Below are 20385 nucleotides of genomic sequence, written 5' to 3' on the forward strand. Positions count from 1 at the left end.
AACAAGCCAACTGGCTTCTTCTTTGTCTTTAGATACCAACGATCACCATTGGTTTATGATCGATCTTTCAACACACCGCACATCTAAGTTTCATCACCGCCCTAGCAAACTTGCTAGTCAATAAGAATCAAACGTGACCAAATCACTAACCAATACAACATGAGTCACGTCCTTCTTCTCATCTTCCTCCTCTTTTTTTTTTTTTTTTTTTTTTTTTTTTTTTGACCAAGAGACCAACACCATCGTACATCTTGGATTGATTGTCACTACAACCCAAATCATGGCCAAGCATAAAAAAAAAAAAAAAAAAAAATAATACACTCACGTGTGTGTCAAGATACAAATTCCAGAATTTTTTTTTCTTTTTTTTTTCTTTTAAATAAAAATCAGAAACTTGCATAACAAGCAAGCCACGAAAGATCAAAGAAATTAGAGATTTTTTTTTTAGAGATAGAACATCATAGAAGCGGAAGCAAACAAAACCATAACCATAGGAATAGAGATCCACAGGATTGACCGCTCTGATACCATGAAGGATTTGATGAGAGTAAAGACACATAATGTGTTAAAAGAAGAATTATATTAGACTCTCATAATTGTAATTGTACGAAATACATTCTCTTATATAGAGATGAGTTTCCTAAATTAAGATTAGGATAAATGTAAACTAAATATTATTTATACGATAATGCTAAACTTTTTAAATCAATATTAACATTTATCTAATATCTTCTAGAATAATATCTTCATGACTTCCATTTTCGGGTTAATCATCTCGACCGTCAATCTCGGTAGATCTCCGGTTCACCATCTCCCAATAACTAGCTTTGGGTGAAAAAGTTTCCTCCCCTTATACCAAATCTGGGAGGATTTGAGCAGAATATTTTACTTTTATTTTTCTACTTGACTAATATTTTTAGAACTGAATCAACCGATGTTTTTCTCCACCTATATATGTATGCTAACATGTACAACCCATCAACCCTCAGTTTTACTTTTTTTTTTTTTTGCGGCTAGTCTTAAAAGATGTTTTACATCCTGATGGTTTCTCATTTCTTAAAAAAATTGTTTGGCATGGGTTTATTTTCTGGCCGAGATGTTTCAAAAGTCCTCATGATCAGTTGCCTTACGCTGACACCCAATTGAGAGAGAATGCGTTACAAATTCATAAAATAGTTGGTACATTTTATATACATTTTCACTTGATCTTTAAATTGCTTTACCTGACTGCATATGGGTCTCTACCCCGGCCCTACGTGGTAGCAATATTCGTTAATTCAGACTTCAAAGGTTGTGGATGTCCACGCCATGATTGGGTGTAGCTCTGTGAGTATGCCACTAAGCATGGCAATGATGTAGACTAAATTTTCTTGGTGAAGCGAACATAGGTGGATTAGGTACAACACTCTATTATCCACATGGATAGTGATGGAACTTCAACAGATAATGATACCCTAGATGAAAAGAGAAGAAAATATAGACACGCATTTGAATCACCCCAAATTTAGATTTTGTATCAGTCCATATGCGATAATGTTACAAATGAGCTAGAAAAAAAAAAGAATCAAAAGTTTCTTTTGCAAGTGACTCTTTTGTTTTTTTTTTTTCTAATGTGAAAATAAAACTGAAAACGGTTGACAAAGATGCATTTGAACCTCAACCGAAGTCATAATTGGACAGTTTTCTAAAGTGTGACGAATGTGTCGTAACTTTTTTGACTCTTTATCCCTTGAGCAACGTCCATAATATTTACACTAAGAGCTCATGCTCAAAGGGACAAATAGGTAAATCAACAATTATTCGGTGTGCATTATCCATAGTTGGTGAGAGTGAGACAGACACGAGTGCTGCTATATGACAGATCTTATCCGATGTAACATTACAACTCGTGAACGTTTTGTTTTGGAATGTTATGACTTATGAGATTATCACATCACATGATTACTGTTACGTTTTTTTAGTATTTTAGATTGACCGACAATAAAAGCGTTTCAACTACTTGTCCTAAACTAAAGAGAAATAAACCAAAGTTGAAAAAAGAGACTAAGAAACGTGTATTTTCTATTAGTTTATTCATCTATATGTCGTCAAGTTACAAATCCAATTTGTTTGATAATTATTTACCAACAAATTTCAACATCTTGATCCAATCCAATCCAATCAAGTTTTTCTCGAATCCGAGACAACAATTGCAGACTCGGATTCAGAACTCTCCCTAAACTTCTTGTATATATCACCTTTGTAAAACTCTCTCGTCCTCATTGCTAGAACCAAAGACACAAGCGCTCCAAAGAACGTTACTGCAGCCAAAATCACAAACGGCAACTTATAACATTGACTTCCTAAGCAAGTCAAGTCCTTTACATCTTTCCGGGTTAGCCCTTGGGCTGCTAGTTGCTTCAAGGCCTCTCTATCGTAAAGCATTCCCGTGACACGAACGTTGAGGATGTATGAACCGAGGGGACTAGCAAGCTGTCCACAATTGAACAATGTAGAGTAGTACTTGAGCCCGAAAAGTTCTGAGATGATGGCAAAGAGCAAAGGAAGTTGTGCGCCGAAAGAGAATCCCATTAGAATCGACGCGATATATACTGAGCCCGGTACGGGGAACGCAATGAGAAGGTGGCCAGCACAACTCAATAAGAGGACTAATGTCATCATGAGCGGTCGTGGTAATTTATACTTTGCAAGCAAGTATTCCGAGACAAAACCTGAGAAAACTCGACCGAAGTAGTTCCATATGCTGACAAGAGACACAAAAGAGCTAACCGTGTGGTTCGGGTAGCCGAGGGATTCCCCTATCTGCCCGAGGTTGTCTACGGCTGTCAAGCTCGATCCTAAACCACAGAATGTCGCGACAAATAGGATTATCATGTCGGTGCTCAATAATGCTTGTAGTATTGTGTAATCTTCCCCTCTTGGCGGTGGAGAAAACACCGTCAAGAAACAAGATTTTGTCTCCTTCTCTTCTAGATCCACCTTGGCGGTTTTGTCCTGATCAAGATCAACTTCTTTCTTGTGTTTTTCTACCTTGACCTCACTCGGTTCTTCGATAGGCAACTTCTTCATGTTCCAAACTTCAATCTCTTGTTTAACCGAAACCGTAAGAGGCACAAAGAGCAAAACACAGCAGATCGTAGCGCTCGCCGCATAAGCTGCTTTGGAGAAATGAACTTGCTTCTCAGCAATGTTCATTGCCATAAGGAACAAAGCCAAGAATATAGAAATATAAAGGAATTGGTAAAACACACTGAGCTCATTCCTCTGCCTCACAACCTTCTTCTCTCTTATCAAATACACAAACACGAGAGAAACCGCAGCAGGCAACCATGCTATCAACAGAATCAAAGACTTGGAATCGTTTCCATATATCGCAAAATAAAGCTGAGTCATGATTGCGCCACTTAGCCCAACGTAACCTTTAAGCAAACCAAGCATAACTCCTCTGCTCTCAGGGAAATTCTTAACACAAGTAACCAAAGCTCCTGTGTTTGCAAAGTTCTGCGAGTTGGCTCCAATACAAATGTAAAGACACATTTGCCAAACCTTCGGCTTCGCGACTTTACCCGTGACGGTAAGCCAGATCATGAAGTAACCTACAAAGTTCATCGCCGAACCAATGGTAAGAACGAACCAAGTCGGTGTGACCTCAGCAATGAGTCCGGATAAGACTCCCACGTTTGCTCCAAGATCTTTAAAGAAACCTAATAGGTTTAACGTTGTCTGGTCGTAACCAAGTGTTGATTTAATATCTTTGGAGTAAGTCCCAAAGAGATAGGTAGCTCCAGCGCAAGCCATGATGAGGAAAGAAGCAAACACCATGAACCATCTTCCATTGAATAGGTGGATCAAGAATCGTACGGTCTCGTCGTTTCCCATCTTGGAAACCAGAGTGTGAGGCTATATTATCAAGATCTCTGTGAAACTGAATCTTATAAGATTGAGAAAAGGAGAAAACTATTGGGCTGATCCAGAATAAGAGAATAAACTAAGGAGAGAGAGAGAGATGAATGAGTAAAGATACAGAAAGAGAGTCTCAGGGCTATAAAGTAGATCAGAGGAATAGGGGAATTTGTAGTATATCTTAAGTATCGAAGAGAGAGCTAATTGTCGGAAAGTTTGAAGGAGATTGACCATTTTATCTGGGCTCAGAAAAGATAAAAAAAGATTGACCATTCTATCTGTCTTTTCTAATTTTGTCTCTGTGTTAGAAATTAATCACTGTCCGAAAGATAAAGAGATTAACATTAAAAGTTGAATTTATCTAAATCAAGTATCCACCTAATAGTACAAAAAAATTAGAGTATCCACCTAATAGTACAATAAGTATGAATGATATTTAACCTATTTAATTCAGTCTTATTTATATTTAACTTTTTCTTTATCACATATGAATTTAAATAAGAATTTTGAAACACAAAAAGGATCAGATAAAATGAATAATAATAATATTAAATGATACATTAAATCTTATCTTATTATATAAAGTTGTGTTTTGAAAGTTAGTCATTAACAAGATTTTGACATGTGTCAAATATATATTAATTTGAGATTTTTACATGTGTAAAAGTTAATATTTAATAGGAGAGATTTGAGATTACAATAAAAAAATAAAATATTTTGTTTTAAACAATATTAATAATGTAAAAGGATAATTATCAAAAAATAACAATTTTTTTAAATAGTTATAAGGAGATTATATATATATATATTTCATAAAATTGAAAACTATAACATTATGTCATTATTTACTTATTTTTAATTTTCAGTTATTAATTCTACAAAGGATTAGAAATAGGATTAAGGAAAATATACAGTTAATTATTAATACTAAATTTTGTAAATACTCACTTTTATATAAACATAGATAGTCTCTTATTTTTCATCTAACGAAAGAATTTATTCAAAAATATTGCTTTCAACTTCGTTCTTTTGGTAAAATTTTTTATTGGAAAGATAGCTTTGTCTTATTTTTTTAAACCAAAATTTTCTCCTACTTTCTCCTTTTATAGTTTGAAATAGGTAAGATTAATATATTGACCCAAAAAAACATTAATATATGCGTCTTCTTTTTCTATTACTATATTTAAAATTTTTTAATGTAGTATTTTTAGATTGTTTTATTTAATTTATCTTTTCACCTTTGAATTATTTGGGATTCATATATTATCGTGCTTATCATATTTTCTATTATTTCTTTATTTAGGTCAAATTAATTTTCTTCTAATTTCTTTGATTTGTTGGTCATAGATCCTTTTTTTTGCAAACATAATTGTTACCATTCATTCAATCCCAAAGGGAGGTAAGGAGTAGAAACTCATCAAACTAATGGTTAGATAAAATATGTAATCAAACACAAGCTTACAACAAATATAGATAGATAGATTGGAAAAACATAAATTGTTTTTCATAGATCCATAGGAGTTCGGAACTGTGACACCATGGTTTGCGGATATGTTTAAAAGAATTCATTTTGCCATCTATGTCACTTAAGTGCACTTATCTTTTCGATCAATGGTCCTGAGAAAACTCCAAAGTTAAGCGTGCTTTAGCTGGAGTAGTTTCAGGATGAGTGACCTTTCGGGAAGTGATTGTCGGAACTGTGCGAGTAAGGACAAAACACAGAGAAATATCATATGGTGATTTATAGGGTCGGTAAACAAGTATTTAAAGCCTCCAGGACGTAATAAACCGGCCGGCAGATATGGGTGGGCCAGGAGCAGACGTGCGGCCCACTGAGGAAGGTGGGCCAATGGACTGAGAGTGGACATGAAGCTCACTAAGCAAGGTGGCACTCGGAGCGTTCTAGATACAAAGGCTACATCATGGTGTGTCAAAGAAACTTCCACGAATACATTGGAAAATTTTACATTAGTTACTATCAAAAGATTTTGTGACGTTAGAAAAGGGTCTTTAGTTTCATTGGTTGTCGGAGCAAGCCATTTTGAGATAGCTAAAAGACGTGAACATGTTCTCTCCACACATGAGGTGGGTAGAGCCGAGGTTCTCTTTATGGTGGGGGAGGTTGGACGCAAGGTTATCTCCCCAATGAAGGAAGGTGGAGGAGGTTGGACGCAAGGTTATCACCGCAAGGGAGGAAGCTGGAGCCAAGGTTCTCTCCATGGTGGAGGAGGTTGGATGCAAGGTTCTCTCCATAAGGGAGGAGGGTGGAGCCGAGGTTCTCTCCATGGTTGGTCATACACTATTGTGATGATACATCATTGATTAGTATTCTATGTAATATATTTTTTATTCTAAATATTTTTTTAACCAATAATTTTAGTAATTAAAAAACTATGCAAAAATAAAAGTAAAAAGACTTATAATAGTTGGCTTAATGTATTTATACAAATATTTTCTAGGTAGTGGTAAAGAATATATTTGTAACATACAATATGTTTAGGTGTAAAAAATACGCTTTTAATGGTAATATAAATAAAAGATTTGTAAATAGATATAAATCAATATATTATTAAAAAATTAAATTTATAAATAACGTACAGCAAATTTTAATTTAATTTTATTTACAAAACTTTAAACCCGCACATCGGGCGGGTCTTTATCTAGTATATAAAATTGGATTTTGAAAGTTAGACATTTACAGGATTTTGACACGAATTTACAGATTTTGACACGTGTAAAGTTACTAATCTGAGATATTGACAAGTGTGAAAGTTAATATTTAATAGGAAGGATTTGAGATTATCGCAAAAAAAAATTGTTTAAAACAATATTACTAATGTAAAAAGATAATTATAAAAAATTACAAAAATGAAACAGTTGTTTAAAAAATAATTATAAGGAGATTATAAATTTTCAAAAAATTGAAATTATAACATTATGTACTTATATTTAATTTTAAGTATGAGTAAATTTTCATCATTGATTTGAGATTCATATATTACCGTGCTTATAATTTTATATTATTTCTTTAATTATGTCAAATTAATTTCTTCTAATTTCACAACCTTGATTGGTTGGTCATAGTCATTTTTTTTATGCAAACATAATATTTACCTTTCATTCAATCCCAAAGGGAGATAAAGAGTGGAACCTTATCAACCCAATGGTTGGATAAAATAGGCTAATCAAACACAAACTTACAACAAATATAGATAGATAGATTGGAAAAACATAAACCATTTTGGATAGAACCATAGGAGCTCAGGACAGAGACTACATCATGATGTGTCAAAGACACTTCCATGAATACATTGGGAAATTTAACATTAGTTACTATCAAAAGATTTTGTGACGTTGGAAAAGAGTTTTTAGTTTTATTAGTTGCTGGAGCATGCCACTTTGAGATAGCTAAAAGACGTCAACACGTTCTCTCCACACACGAGGAGGGCAGAGCCAAGGTTCTCTCCATAGTGGAAGAGGTTGGACGCATGCAAGGTTATCTTACCAAAGGAGGAAGGAGGAGCCAAGGTTCTATCCATAAGGGAGGAAGGCGGAACCGAGGTTCTCTCCATGGTTGGTCATACACTATTGTGATGTTACATCAATGATTAGTATACTATGTAATATATTTTTTAAACGAGAAGTTTCATGAACTAACAATTTTAGTGATTAAAGAAATTATGCAAAAGTAAAAATAAATAGACATATAATAGTTGGTTTAATGTGTTTATATAGATATTTCCCTAGGAGGTGGTAAAGAATATATTTGTAACATACAATATGCGGTCATAAGCTTTCTCCAAGTCCAGCTTAAGGAACGTCCAACCCTTTATGCGCTTCTTACGCTTCATGGAGTTGACAACCTCCTGAACCACCACAATATTATCAATGCTCAATCTCCTTGGTATAAAACTAGATTGCGATGGTCCTATTAGCTTGGACATAACTGGTTTCAAATGCAAAACCATAACTTTTGTCAATGCTTTAAACAGAACATTACATAAGCTTATAGGTCTGAATTGTGTGATCCTCTCAGGAGACCCGACCTTAGGGATCAAGACAACAAGTGCATCATTCATCCCAGTTTAAACCTCTCCAGTCACAAATTTTTTTTGGATAAACCGAATCACAGACTCACCAAATACATCCCAAAATCTATGACGAAAAACATTTGCTGAAAACCATATGGACCAGGAGCATTAAACTGTCTCATACCGTTTAAAGCTTCCACTACTTCTAACGCTACAAATGGCTTACTCAACATCCTCAGCTCCTCACTAGACAAAGTATGAAACCCCTCTGTAGGAAGCTTATCAACCACCTGATCAATATCATCCATAGAGTAGAGTCTCTTATAGTAATTAAACACTAGTTGCTCCAACTCTTGCGGGTTTTTCAACCAGCGACCACCATCATCCTTAAGACATTCAATCCGGTTCCATCTTCGCCTAATTACCATGGAAGTATGGAAGAAGCTAGTTTTCCGGTCCCCTTGTGTAAACCATTGATATATCATGGTTTTTGTGGTTTTTAACCATGATATAATGAGTCTTTTACAGTCTTTTGATGTGTTTTTAGGTTCTTTGTGAGTATTTACAGGTTTTGTAGGATTTTGGCATGGATGGAACAAACTGGAGTAATTTGGGACATTTCAGAGCATTTAACTGAAGGAAATCAACTTGGAGACAATCAAGAGTGATGGTGTCGATCGACACCACCCTTGGTGTCAGTCGACACCCTAGTAAGCCGACACAAGAAGTCCAAGTTTTGAAAATTTACAAATCTGTCCCAAATTTTTCATATTTGCATCATTAGTCTCTGAACGTGATTTAGGAATATAATTAGGTTTTCTAGGTCATTGTTTAGGGTTAAGCTTTATTTTTTCCTGCAACTTTTGAGAGAGAACCCTGAGAGATTTTGAGAGAGCTTTTGGAGAGAAGAATTAAAACTCCTTCAGAGAAGATTCATAACTCTTTTACTTCTTCTTTTAATTTCTTAATGATATCTATTTTATTCATGGTTTTTGTTTCATTGATCATGTCTGAGTAGATCTCCTATTAGGTTCAAGGTTTTCATAGGGTTTTTATGGTTTATTAGATCTGTTATTATTTAGGATTTATTATCTTCTGCCAACTTCATCTTTGGTTGTTCTTCATATTAATTCTTGATTGATCACCTAGAATTAATAACCTAGGAAAATAAATTGATATGAGAATATAATTGATTTTCCTGATAAAACCTTTGATGAGCAAAATTACTTCTTGCAAAGAGATTTGACTTAGTAATTTGTGAACAAATCTAAACTTGTTTTTAAAGCTGGTTTTTAACTTGAATTTTGCAAAGAGATTTGGATTTTCGGGTTTTAAAACTTAGATAATATTTGTAGTGAGAACTAATTTATTTTACAGTTGTGTTTAGAGTTCTAAATCTGATTTTAATTGCTTGAATCCTATTTATTTATAGATTTAATATTCTGTAATTTCCTGAGAAATTCCCTTGACCTAGATTTTTAATCCCTTGAATTTTGACAGCTTTTGTTTAATATTTTGCATTGTTTTTCTTAATTTAAATCAACCTGTTTAGCGTAATCATAAAACCCTATAATTTATTGTGTAATCTAGAGTCCTTGTGGAATTTGACCCCTAAGTACTACAATGATCTCTTAATTTGAGAGAGTAGCTCTAAGGTTTAATTTGAGCATATCAATAGTCTTTCTAAGCTTCAGTTCTGAGATCAAGAACTGCAGCTTCCCCGTGACCAGCCCTAAAACCATACATCTCCTCCATCTCCTTAAAGGTAAGGCGATACTCCTTGTTGCGCACTGAGAAGGTGATGAACCCGATCCCTCAATCGGGTAGCAGCTTCGCGTGGTCCTCAAAGTAGTGCAACTGTAGGGTGGCGAGGAAGTGAACAGTTTCCTCCTCATAAGCTTCTAGGTTAATCCGCATAAGCTTGCCCAGGTGGCACATGTCGAAAAGAAACTCGACTTCTCTTGCGATCCCTAGCAGTTTCATCGTCTCTCGGTGGGGATAGCGGGTTCCAACAAAGCTCATCTTTCGCAGAACCTTGAATAGCTTTGCCGGTGTTTCGATTTCTTTCTGGTTCAAACTCCTAGACGCCATCCGGGTACGTTGTCGCTGCTCCTCCTCTTGGTCAGGACTCTCACCATCCGTGTGTTGGTCTTCTTCTTCCGCCGCTGTCTCGGCCACCTCCTTGGCCTTTTCGGAAGCCGGCCTCTCCCCCTCACGACCGGGGCTCTATTTCTCGAGTAGGAGGTTTAGTTCTCCTCCGGTCTTCCTCCGTCGGCGTTTGAGTCGACTTCCATCAGATTAGTGACTGTTCTCTCCAACGTAGACAGGTCCCTACATTGTGTAGATCTGCGGATGGCACTCGCCACCTGGCTCGGTGAGCGAACACGGGTGTCTACACGATCGGGTGCTCGAATATCTGCTCGGGTTGAGCATCAAGTGGAGGATTGGAAACGTCCACTCATAGGTAGGGTATGCGAAACGTTATCTCGTCCCTAGGGATCACGAGCAAGGTCGCTCCCTTCTCTAGTTCAGGAAGCGGTGGAGGTAGAAGTGGTTCCTTTCTTCTTGTAGGTTCTGATCTTCGGAGCCATAGGTGAATCCTTGAGAAGACGAAAAGCTAAACTCGAGATCAATAGGGTTAGTTATCGAAAATCTTAGAATACTCAACTTTGAGAGAAAAATAGAAAGATGGAATCTAAAGAGTTTTGAGGGCTTATCGGTTTGTGATGTTGGGGGAAAAGAGGTTTGGTCCCTTTAAATAGAAGAGGCAGCCACTATGGTTTCACCGAGAGTGGATTAGGGTTTCGGGGAATTCGGACACTACTCACCACCCGAGTAGGAACACGATCATGCGCCTCGGGTTCCCCAAAATTTCTATTTTTTTTTTCTTTTAATAGAAACTTAGAGAAACATAAAACTATTGTAAAATCCAAATTAAACAAAATAAGATGGTAAAAGTATCTTATACTTAAATAAGAAGAGATTAAAAGATACCTTTGTGACTTCCTCCCAAGTGAGCTTGTTTCAAGTCATTAAGATTGACTTTTCATGCTTTTCAAGCATTGTTTTTGGGATGGAGAGATTTTAGAATCCTCTCCATTGTAGCAGACTTACTCAACGGATTCTCCGGTTCTTGTCCTGGTTCTACAGCAAAGGCAATGTGAACTTCTTGGCAATGCTTGATTATCCTTGGCATCGTTTGAACGGAAAAAACCTAACCATCGATGGTTGGCCTTTTTATTATATTCTTGATGTCAAATTTCTTTTTGATGTGCTCTCCATGCTCAATGCTGATCTGTCCCTTTTTCACATCTATCACCACACCTACTGTTGCCAAGAATGGTCTTCTGAGGATTAATGAATCTTTTGGTTCTTTATCCATGTCAATGACTATGAAATCGGTGGGAATCTCCACTCTTCCTGATAATTCTAGAACTCCGATGGCTCGCGAAGCTGGATGATAAGGCGTGAGATGAACTCGAAAATCCTTATGCCCCAAAATTTCTTAAAACAAACCAAACAAAGCAAGGCGGTGGAACTTTAGATAGAAGCTTCGTGGAGACAGATGAAAAGGCGTGAGACGAATCCCGAAAATCTTGTGCCTTAGGCTCTCTTAAAAATACTCTTCAATCCTCAGCTAATGAATGGCAACGTCAAGTGCGGCGGAATCACTTGATATACCGAAAACACTTTGATGTAACCCACTAAGGAGAAAGAACAAGTTCCAAAGGAACAAAGGAGTTAACCACTCTCAAATAAAAGATAAAAGATTTTTTGATTGAATGATTTCTCAAATGAGATTACATGTGTTTATATAGGGATAGAAAACTTGGTCACAAAGTCAAGTATTGATTATTCTTGAAACTAAAAACATTAAAGATACTAAATTGAATGAAGACCCAACTCTTGGTGCATGTTTCCGAAGTGACTCTTGATGCATGTATCTCTTATTTTCGTCACTCTTCTTTGACCACAAAATAAAGTGATTATTTTGGGCTTTCTTGAGCTTGTATTAGGCTTAAAGTGGATTGGACTTGATAGATATCATCCCCAATACAATTTTCCATGTTCTCTTTGCTCCAAATATCTTCAAATATCAACTGAACAGCTCCAGCAAGCTGTTTGGTCCTTGCCCTTGTCATTGGTGCAACTGGTACAAGCATAGCATCCTTAGGAACAAGCTCAGCTTCCACTTGATCATCCTCATTGCTTTCCATTATCATATAATGCCCCTCCTCTTCAAAAGTATTTGTCCTCAAATCTGGACCATCTGCAACACATGGAGCCAAATCAGAAACATTAAAAATGGAACTCACTTTGTACTTACCTTGCAAATCAAGCTTGTAAGTATTGTCACTGATTTTCTTCAAGACTTTGAATGGACCATCGACCCTTGGCATTAGTTTAGACTCTCTTTCAGCTGGGAAACATTCCTTTCTCAAGTGTATCCATAATAGATCTCCCACTTCAAAAACCAGCTGTCGTCTTCCTTTGTTTGCTTGCTTCTCATATTGCTTTGTTCTTGCTTCAATATTGAGTCGTGCTTTCTCATGAATCTGCTTGACAAGTTCAGCTTTCTTTTTCCCATCCATACTAACTCTTTCACTCAAAGGTAAATGAATTAGATCCAAAGGTGTTAAAGGGTTAAAACCATAAACAATTTGGAAAGGGGAATACTTAGTAGCAGAATGAACTGAATGATTATATGCAAACTCAACATGAGGCAAACAATCTTCCCAAGATTTGATGTTCTTCTTAATGATAACACGCAAAAGTGTAGACAAAGTTCTATTCACTACTTCAGTTTGTCCATCAGTTTGAGGATGACAAGTTGTTGAAAACAACATCTTAGTCCCTAACTTAGACCACAAAGTTTTCAAGAAATAGCTTAAGAACTTAGTATCCCTATCAGAAACAATAGTTCTAGGCATGCCATGCAATCGAACAACTTCTCTAAAGAATAAATCAGCAACGTTTGAAGCATCATCAGTTTTGTGACATGGAATGAGGTGTGCCATCTTAGAAAATCTATCAACAACCACAAAGACAGAATCTCTACTTCTCTTGGTTCTAGGCAGTCCTAGCACAAAATCCATTGAAATATCAGTCCAAGGATCAGTAGGAATGGGTAAAGGAGTATACAAACCATGGGGTTGTACTTTAGACTTGGCTTGCTTGCAAGTGACACAGCTTCCGCAAATCCTTTCCACATCTCTCTTCATATGCGGCTAGTAGAAGTGATCCTGCATAACACTAAGTGTTTTGGCAACTCCAAAATGTCCCATTCATCCTCCTCCATGAGCTTCTCTGACAAGCAAATCTCTCAAAGAACAATTAGGCACACACAAACGATTTTCATAGAATAAAAATCCTTCATGCTGAAAGTATTTTCCATGAGCAAACTTTTCTCAAGCTTGGAAATCTTCTTTGAACTCATAATCAGTAACATACATCTCCTTAAGTTGTTCAAAGCCTAACAACTTAACATCAAGAGTAGAGATAAGCACATACCTTCTTGACAAAGCATCGCCAACAACATTGTCTTTACCTTGTTTGTATTGAATGACATATGGAAATGTTTATATGAACTCAACCCATCGAGCATGGCGCTTGTTTAGCTTTTGTTGACCTCTCAAGTGCTTTAGAGATTCATGATCTGTGTGAATCACAAACTCTTTCGGCCAAAGATAGTGTTGCCAAGTTTGTAGCGCTCTAACCAAGGCATACAACTCCTTGTCATAAGTTGGATAATTCAAGGTTGCTCCTCCAAGTTTCTCACTGAAATAAGAAATCGGTTTCTTCTCTTGCATCAACACAGCTCCAATTCCTACACCATAAGCATCACATTCAATTTCAAAAGTTTTCTTAAAATCTGGTAAAGAAAGAAGAGGTGCAGAAGTTAGTTTTTGTTTCAAGAGTTGAAATGCTTCTTCTTGTGCTGTCTCCCATTTAAATCCAACGTCTTTCTTGATAACCTCAGTGAGAGGAGCAGAAATGGTGCTGAAATCCTTCACAAATCTCCGGTAGAAGCCGACAAGACCATGGAAACTCCTGACTTCACAAACCGTCTTTGGACTAGGCCACTCTCGAATTACCTTAACCTTCTCTTCGTCGACCTTAATGCCCTGTGCACTCATAAAAAATCCTAGAAAAACAAGGTTATCTGTGCAAAAAGTGCATTTCTTGAAATTGGCAAACAGTTGCTCCCTCCTTAGAACATCTAAAACAGTTTTGAAATGCTCTACATGGTCATCTATGCTTCGACTATATATCAGGATATCATCAAAATAAACAACCACAAAAACTCCTATGAATGCTCTCAAGACATTATTCATTAACCTCATAAAAGTACTAGGTGCATTTGTTAACCCAAAAGGCATCACAAGCCATTCATATAATCCATGCTTAGTCTTAAATGCAGTTTTCCACTCATCACCCTCCTTCATACGAATTTGGTGATATCCACTCTTAAGATCAATTTTAGAAAACACACAAGACCCATGTAACTCATCTAGCATGTCATCTAAGCGAGGGATAGGGTGGCGATACTTTACAGTGATATTGTTGATGGCTCTGCATTCCACGCACTTTCTCCAACTACCATCTTTTTTTTGGCACAAGTAACACCGGCACAACACATGGGCTCATGCTCTCCCTAATGTATCCCTTTTCCATGAGCTCACTGACTTGTTTCTGCAGCTCCTTTGTTTCCACAAGATTGGTTCTATAGGCTGGCCTATTAGGAAGTGAAGCTCCTGGGACAAAGTCTATTTGATGTTCAATTCCCCGAATTGGTGACAAACCATCTGGATCTTCTTCTGGGAAAACATCTTCATAGTCCTGCAAAAGGGAAACAATATTGCTCGGAAAATTCGGCTCAAGATTAGTCAAACTCATGAGAGTTTCCTTGTACATAAGCACAATGATAGGTTGATCCAAAAATAAAGCTCTCATTATCTCACTTTCTCTCACAAAGAAGTTAGATTGTCTCACGGGGTTACTCTCAAAGGCCTTTTGCTGGGTTTTTCTCAAACTCTCACTCTCTTCTTTATGGTTTTTAGTGTTTAGGGGTTCACTCACATTGTTCTTTCCAAGTTGCAGCTGATCTTCGTAAACCTCTTGTGGTGTTAATGGAACTAGTGTTATCTTCTTCCCTTTGTGCTCAAAAGAATGTTTGTTGGTGTAGCCGTCATGATTAACCTTGCGATCAAAATGCCATGGCCTTCCCAACATAATGTGACTTGCTTTCATGGGCAATATATCACACAACACTTTATCTTCATACTTTCCAATGGATAAGGGAATCAACACTTGCTGGTTAACCTTCATATTCCTCTGGTTATTCAACCACTGAAGATTATATGGTCTGGGATGCTTCTTTGTGTCCAACTTCAGCTTCTCCACCAAAATAGTGCTTGCAACATTAATACAGCTTCCTCCATCAATGATAAGACTGCACACTTTATCCTTCACCAAACACCTTGTGTGGAACAAGTTTTCTCGTTGTTCTACTTCCTGGACCTTGTCTTGCATCACCAAAGCTCTTCGCGTAACCAAAAATTTCCCCTCTGTAGCACAAACCTCATGTTCTTCCAAACATGAAGTAGAATCACATTCTTTCTCTTCCTCGGTTTCAATCTCTCCATTCTCCATCAATATCATGGTTCGCTGGTTTGGACATCGGCTAGCATAGTGTCCTATCCCATGACATCTGAAGCATTGGATATCTCGGTTCCTAGTGTGAGTAGCCTCCGCTTTTCCTTTTGACTCTTGTCCAACAACATTTGGCTTAGCTCCCACATTTGGTTTGAAGTCTGTCCTATGCCGAAAACTTGACTTATCCTCATTGTAGTAACTCGGCTTTGAACAAGAACCAGCGACTTGTCTAGTATTGTTCTTTCTCTTAAGTTGCTCCTCAATCAGAATCACCTTGTGCAACATCTCTTCCAAGTCCTCATAGGTCTGCAACTCCATTTGATCTTGAATATTTCTGGCCAATCCTCCTAGAAACCTCGCCATAGTTGCATCTACTTCTTCTTCAATATCAGCTTTAATCATAAGAGACTCCATCTCCTGGAAGTAATCCTCTACACTCTTGCTGCCTTGACTTAGACGTCTCAATTTCTGATGCAACTCTCTGTTGTAGTGGCTGGGCACAAACCTCTTTCTCATAACTGTCTTCAATTCATCCCATGTGTCAACAGGCTGGACTCGTCGGTGCATCCTACTAGTAACCAGTTGATCCCACCAATTGACCGCATAATCATAAAACTCTGTAGCAGCTACTTGAACCTTCTTGCGGTCTGAATAGTCTTGACATCTAAAGACTAACTCCATTTTCTTTTCCCACTCCAAGTACGCATCTGGATCATTCTTTCCATAGAATGGTGGTATTTTCAGTTTGAACCCTCTCAAATCATCATCATTTCTCCCTCTAGCCTCTCTGTTTCGTCTTGGACGCGTTTGACCCTCACTAGACGAATTGCTTCTTTGGTTGTAGTAGTCGTCCTCTTCATTTCTGTTACGCCTAGGTAGACTGATAATCCTAGAACTCCGATGGCTCGCGAAGCTGGAAGATGAAAGAAAGAAAATAAAAGATAGAAGATGAAAGAAAGAGATGAAAAGATGGATAGATGAGAAGATGAAAGGTTTTGATTACAAGAATACCAAAAGTCCTTGAGCGGGCTCTGATACCACTTGATGTGATCCTCCCAAGGTAGACTGATAATCCTAGAACTCCGATGGCTCGCGAAGCTGGATGATAAGGCGTGAGATGAACTCGAAAATCCTTATGCCCCAAACTCTCTTAAAACAAACCAAACAAAGCAAGGCGGTGGAACTTTAGATAGAAGCTTCACAGAGACAGATGACAAGGCGTGAGACGAATCCCAAAAATCCTTGTGCTCTAGACTCTCTTAAAACGACTCTTCAATCCTCAGCTAATGAATGGCGACGTCAAGTGCGGCAGAATCACTTGATATACCGAAAACTCTTTGTTGTAACCCACCAAGGAGAAAGAACAAGTTCCAAAGGAACAAAGGAGTTAACCACTCTCAAATAAAAGATAAAAGATTTCTTGATTGAATGATTTCTCAAATGAGATTACATGTGTTTATATAGGGATAGAAAACTTGGTCACAAAGCCAAGTATTGATTATTCTTGAAACTAAAAACATTAAAGATACTAAGTTGAATGAAGACCCAACTCTTGGTGCATGTTTCCAAAGTGACTCTTGATGCATGTATCTCTTATTTTCGTCACTCTTTTTTTACCACAAAATAAAATGATTATTTTGGGCTTTCTTGGGCTTGTATTAGGCTTAAAGTGGATTGGACTTGATAGATATCATCTCCAATACAATTTCCCATGTTCTCTTTGCTCCAAATATCTTCAAATATCAACTGAACAGCTCCAGCAAGCTGTCTGGTCCTTGCCCTTGTCATTGGTGCAACTGGTACAAGCATAACATCCTCAGGAACAAGCTCAGCTTACACTTGATCATCCTCATTGCTTTCCATTATCATATCACTTCCGATCATGAGAGGCAAGTTTTCCAGGATACCATGCGGATGTCTAATTGTCCTATCAGCTAAGACCAAATATAGGCTACTTGGTTTAAAATTGTTGAAACCCATCTTGTTGGAAACTGAAAGTGGCATGATACTAACTGAAGCTCCCAAATCGCACATGCAATTGGTGAAGATCCGAAGGCCTATTGAACATGACAGAGTGAAGGAGTCGGGGTCCTCCAGTTTCTCATTGATCCTTAGTTCAGGATCTAAACACACTCCACTTCTCAGGATTGCATTCCCAATTTCTTTAACAGCTTCCTTTACTTCCATCTCCCTCGGAGCCGTCTCTTTCATGATTTCCTCTCTAAGAGCGTGTGGTGGCAAAAACTTAGGAGGGGGGGGGGGGCATTCCGGTTAGACATACGCTCAGGAAGCGCCTCTAATTGGATGTCAAGAGCTGCTCTAAATATTTCCTCCAATTCCCCTTCCTCAGCTGAAGGGAGTTGAGATCAATCTGTCATCTAGAAGTCTGTCCGATGGCTCATCCGATCACTATCATCGGGTAAAGCATTAGATTCAGCCTGATGCATCGGTTAGGGATTCTTGAGCTGGTGCTCGATCGCCAACTCAATCGGTCTAATCGGATGCAGGGTAAGGTTGATACTCGGATAAGTAGTATTGGTGCTCATAGATCCCATTGTGATCCATATCCTCCCCATATTACTCGTGACTGTCCTGATTGAGGTAATCATCGACATCTTCAACAATGATTGTCTGGGCAGTAGCATAATCCTTTGGGTTTTGAACAGATTTACCAGGTAGCTGGCCATGCTTTTGAGGCTGTTGTGTGATGGGTTGGCCCTTGAGGTATCTCAACTTAGTATTTAGGGAATCATACTTAGCATTGATGTCATTGTATCTAGAGTCGATCTTGGTGCTCATCTCGGCAAACCGGTTGGCGTTGTCCATCGTTGTCGATGCTTGGCGTTGGATGATTTGCTGGATCAAACCGCATAGGTCAGCCTCATGAGGTTGGTTCTGTGATCATTGTTGTGGTGGGAATCCAAGTGGTGCTATTGGTTGGTGGTAATTGCTGGAGTACTGCTGCTTAGGAGCATAGCCTTGATTGTATTGGACAAAAGGCTTTGGCTGTCCTTGGTTCCCTTGGACTGCGGATGGGTAGATTTGATCCTGAGGATTAGCAACATTAGGTTTACGGTAGGAGAGATTAGGGTTTGGTTTGTAGTTGTTTTACCCTTTATTGCAACCCCCTTGATTGTTGATGTAGTTCACATCCTCTAGCTGAGGATTCTCCCCATCTTTCTGCTGAAACTGGTCTTCCTCTGAGATTGAATGGACATGTTGTTGCTGGTTGAGGAGTTTGTCCAATTTGTCATTGAGGGCTTTCATGTCTCGCTTATACGTTGAATAGTCCTCTCCGGATGATCGTATGGTGCAATCATACTCCTCATCGTTTTGCCCATCAGATTGGGGTAAGTTCTCCACCAGGTCCCTACCTTCATCAACATCCTTGTTGAGAAAATTTCCATTGCTGGTGGTGTCTAGCAACATACGAATCTTATGGACTACGCCGCGGTAAAGTGTACTTAGCAATGAAGCATTGCTGAATCCGTGATGCGGACATCGGCTGGTGTATCCCTTGAAACATTCCTAGGCTTCACAGAACGTCTAGTTGTTTTTCTGAACAAAGTTGGAGATGTCATTCCGTAGCCTTGCAGTTCTGGAGTTGGAGAAGAATTTGGCGAGGAACGCCTTTTTTCATGCTTCCCACGTGGTGATAGACTCCTTCGGAAGTGATTTCTCCCAAACGTGTGCTTTATCACCCAAAGAAAATGGGAAAAGCCGAAGCTTGAATCCATCTTCGCTAACTCCATTGATTTTTGTGAGGTTACAGAGCCTATCAAACTCATCCAAATGATCCAATGGGTCCTCCATCGACAGGCCATAAAACTTGTTGCTCAGAATCATCTGGATGAGACTACCCTTGATCTTAAAATTGTTGTTTTGAACAGCAGGTGGCACAGTGCCATGCCTTTGAGTATGAGTAGATGGAGCATCTCCTGCTCCTATGTTGGTCCTCTCTTGAGGAGCTAGTGGACCATTCTGATTATTCATGACCTCCTCAATTGTTGTTGGTTGCGGTTGTTGTGCTTGTTGTTGTCGGAGTAACCTTGGCTTGTCGATGTTGTCGATTAAAGGACTCAAGTGTTGGATACCCTTGGATCGTGTTTGCATGCACAATCAGTTAACTGAGTGAGTACACGAAGGTCGACCCGATCCAGGTGATCGAGTGACAGGTCGGGTGAGTCCTCGGGTTGTTCCTGAAAGGCAAAACAACAAAACACGCAAGTAATCAAGTCAGTACGGAATTGTATGAGATAAAAAGAACTTGATATAGCAAGTGCCAAAATCTTAAATGTAACAAACAAAATTCAACCAAATAGCAAAGACGCCAAATTGATAAGAAGATTTTTACCCAGGGTATCAATTTCCTATGAAATTGTAGTACAAAGGGTTATCTATCCAAATGGTTGTGATGTTAGCAGATAAGATATGATCAGAACAATGCAAGTCAAGCCAAGCAATGGTGTGGGTTTTTGACTATCAACTTAAGGTAAACAAAAATGAAATAAAAACAAGAACCACACGACCTAAGTATACGATGCAAGCAATCGAGTACCGGATCGAGTGGGTGGTCGGATAACTGAAGAATCAAGAACACAAAGATGAACAACTCGAGGGTGTACACAAGGCTGGTGATCGAGTTCCAGTTTGGGTAAAGGATCGAGTTATAGACAAAAGACAAACAATCAAATACGAAAGCTCCTAAGGATAGGGTAATCGACTCATAAGTGCTCCTGATCAATTTGGGATATCTCACATGTCTCAAGCAAAATATTCCCTAGACAATGAACCT

The 20385-nt window shown here is 38.2% G+C and overlaps 2 protein-coding genes and 1 non-coding gene across 3 annotated transcripts; 1 reads left to right on the forward strand and 2 right to left on the reverse strand.

Moving 5' to 3' along the window:
* Nucleotides 1-2044: 2044 nt before the first annotated feature.
* Nucleotides 2045-4168, reverse strand: LOC104700725 (protein NUCLEAR FUSION DEFECTIVE 4-like). The gene has a single exon (XM_087456588.1). It carries the CDS (start codon nt 3877-3879, stop codon nt 2161-2163), a length of 1719 nt encoding a protein of 572 aa, XP_087312714.1. The 5' UTR covers nt 3880-4168; the 3' UTR covers nt 2045-2160.
* Nucleotides 4169-13743: 9575 nt separating this feature from the next.
* On the reverse strand, nt 13744-17801 carry LOC147941036 (uncharacterized). The gene is made up of 4 exons (XM_087458364.1): nt 17428-17801; nt 14562-16503; nt 13910-14401; nt 13744-13761 (listed from the first exon to the last, which is right to left on the reverse strand). The coding sequence occupies exons 1-4, from the start codon at nt 17799-17801 to the stop codon at nt 13744-13746; spliced, it is 2826 nt and encodes a 941-aa protein (XP_087314490.1).
* A 1273-nt stretch (nt 17802-19074) lies between these two features.
* Nucleotides 19075-19181, forward strand: LOC147941037 (small nucleolar RNA R71). The gene has a single exon (XR_015562983.1). It is a non-coding gene; the product is annotated as a small nucleolar RNA R71 (small nucleolar RNA).
* The last annotated feature ends 1204 nt before the right edge of the window (nt 19182-20385 follow it).

This window comes from Camelina sativa, chromosome 7 (assembly GCF_030686135.1).
Source record: "Camelina sativa cultivar CO46 ecotype springtype chromosome 7, ASM3068613v1".
Classification (NCBI taxonomy): Eukaryota; Viridiplantae; Streptophyta; class Magnoliopsida; order Brassicales; family Brassicaceae; genus Camelina; species Camelina sativa.

What these genes read in the sequence shown, in the direction of transcription:
- LOC104700725 (XM_087456588.1), bottom strand. Translation starts at nt 3,879, where the DNA reads ATGGGAAACGACGAGACCGTACGATTCTTGATCCACCTATTCAATGGA.
- LOC147941036 (XM_087458364.1), bottom strand. Translation starts at nt 17,801, where the DNA reads ATGAAAGAGACGGCTCCGAGGGAGATGGAAGTAAAGGAAGCTGTTAAA. An exon ending in AGCAATGAGGATGATCAAGT is followed by an intron (nt 16,504 to 17,427) that starts GTAAGCTGAGCT and finishes TTCATCTTCCAG; the next exon opens with CTTCGCGAGCCATCGGAGTT. An exon ending in TGAGCCCATGTGTTGTGCCG is followed by an intron (nt 14,402 to 14,561) that starts GTGTTACTTGTG and finishes ATTGATCTTAAG; the next exon opens with AGTGGATATCACCAAATTCG.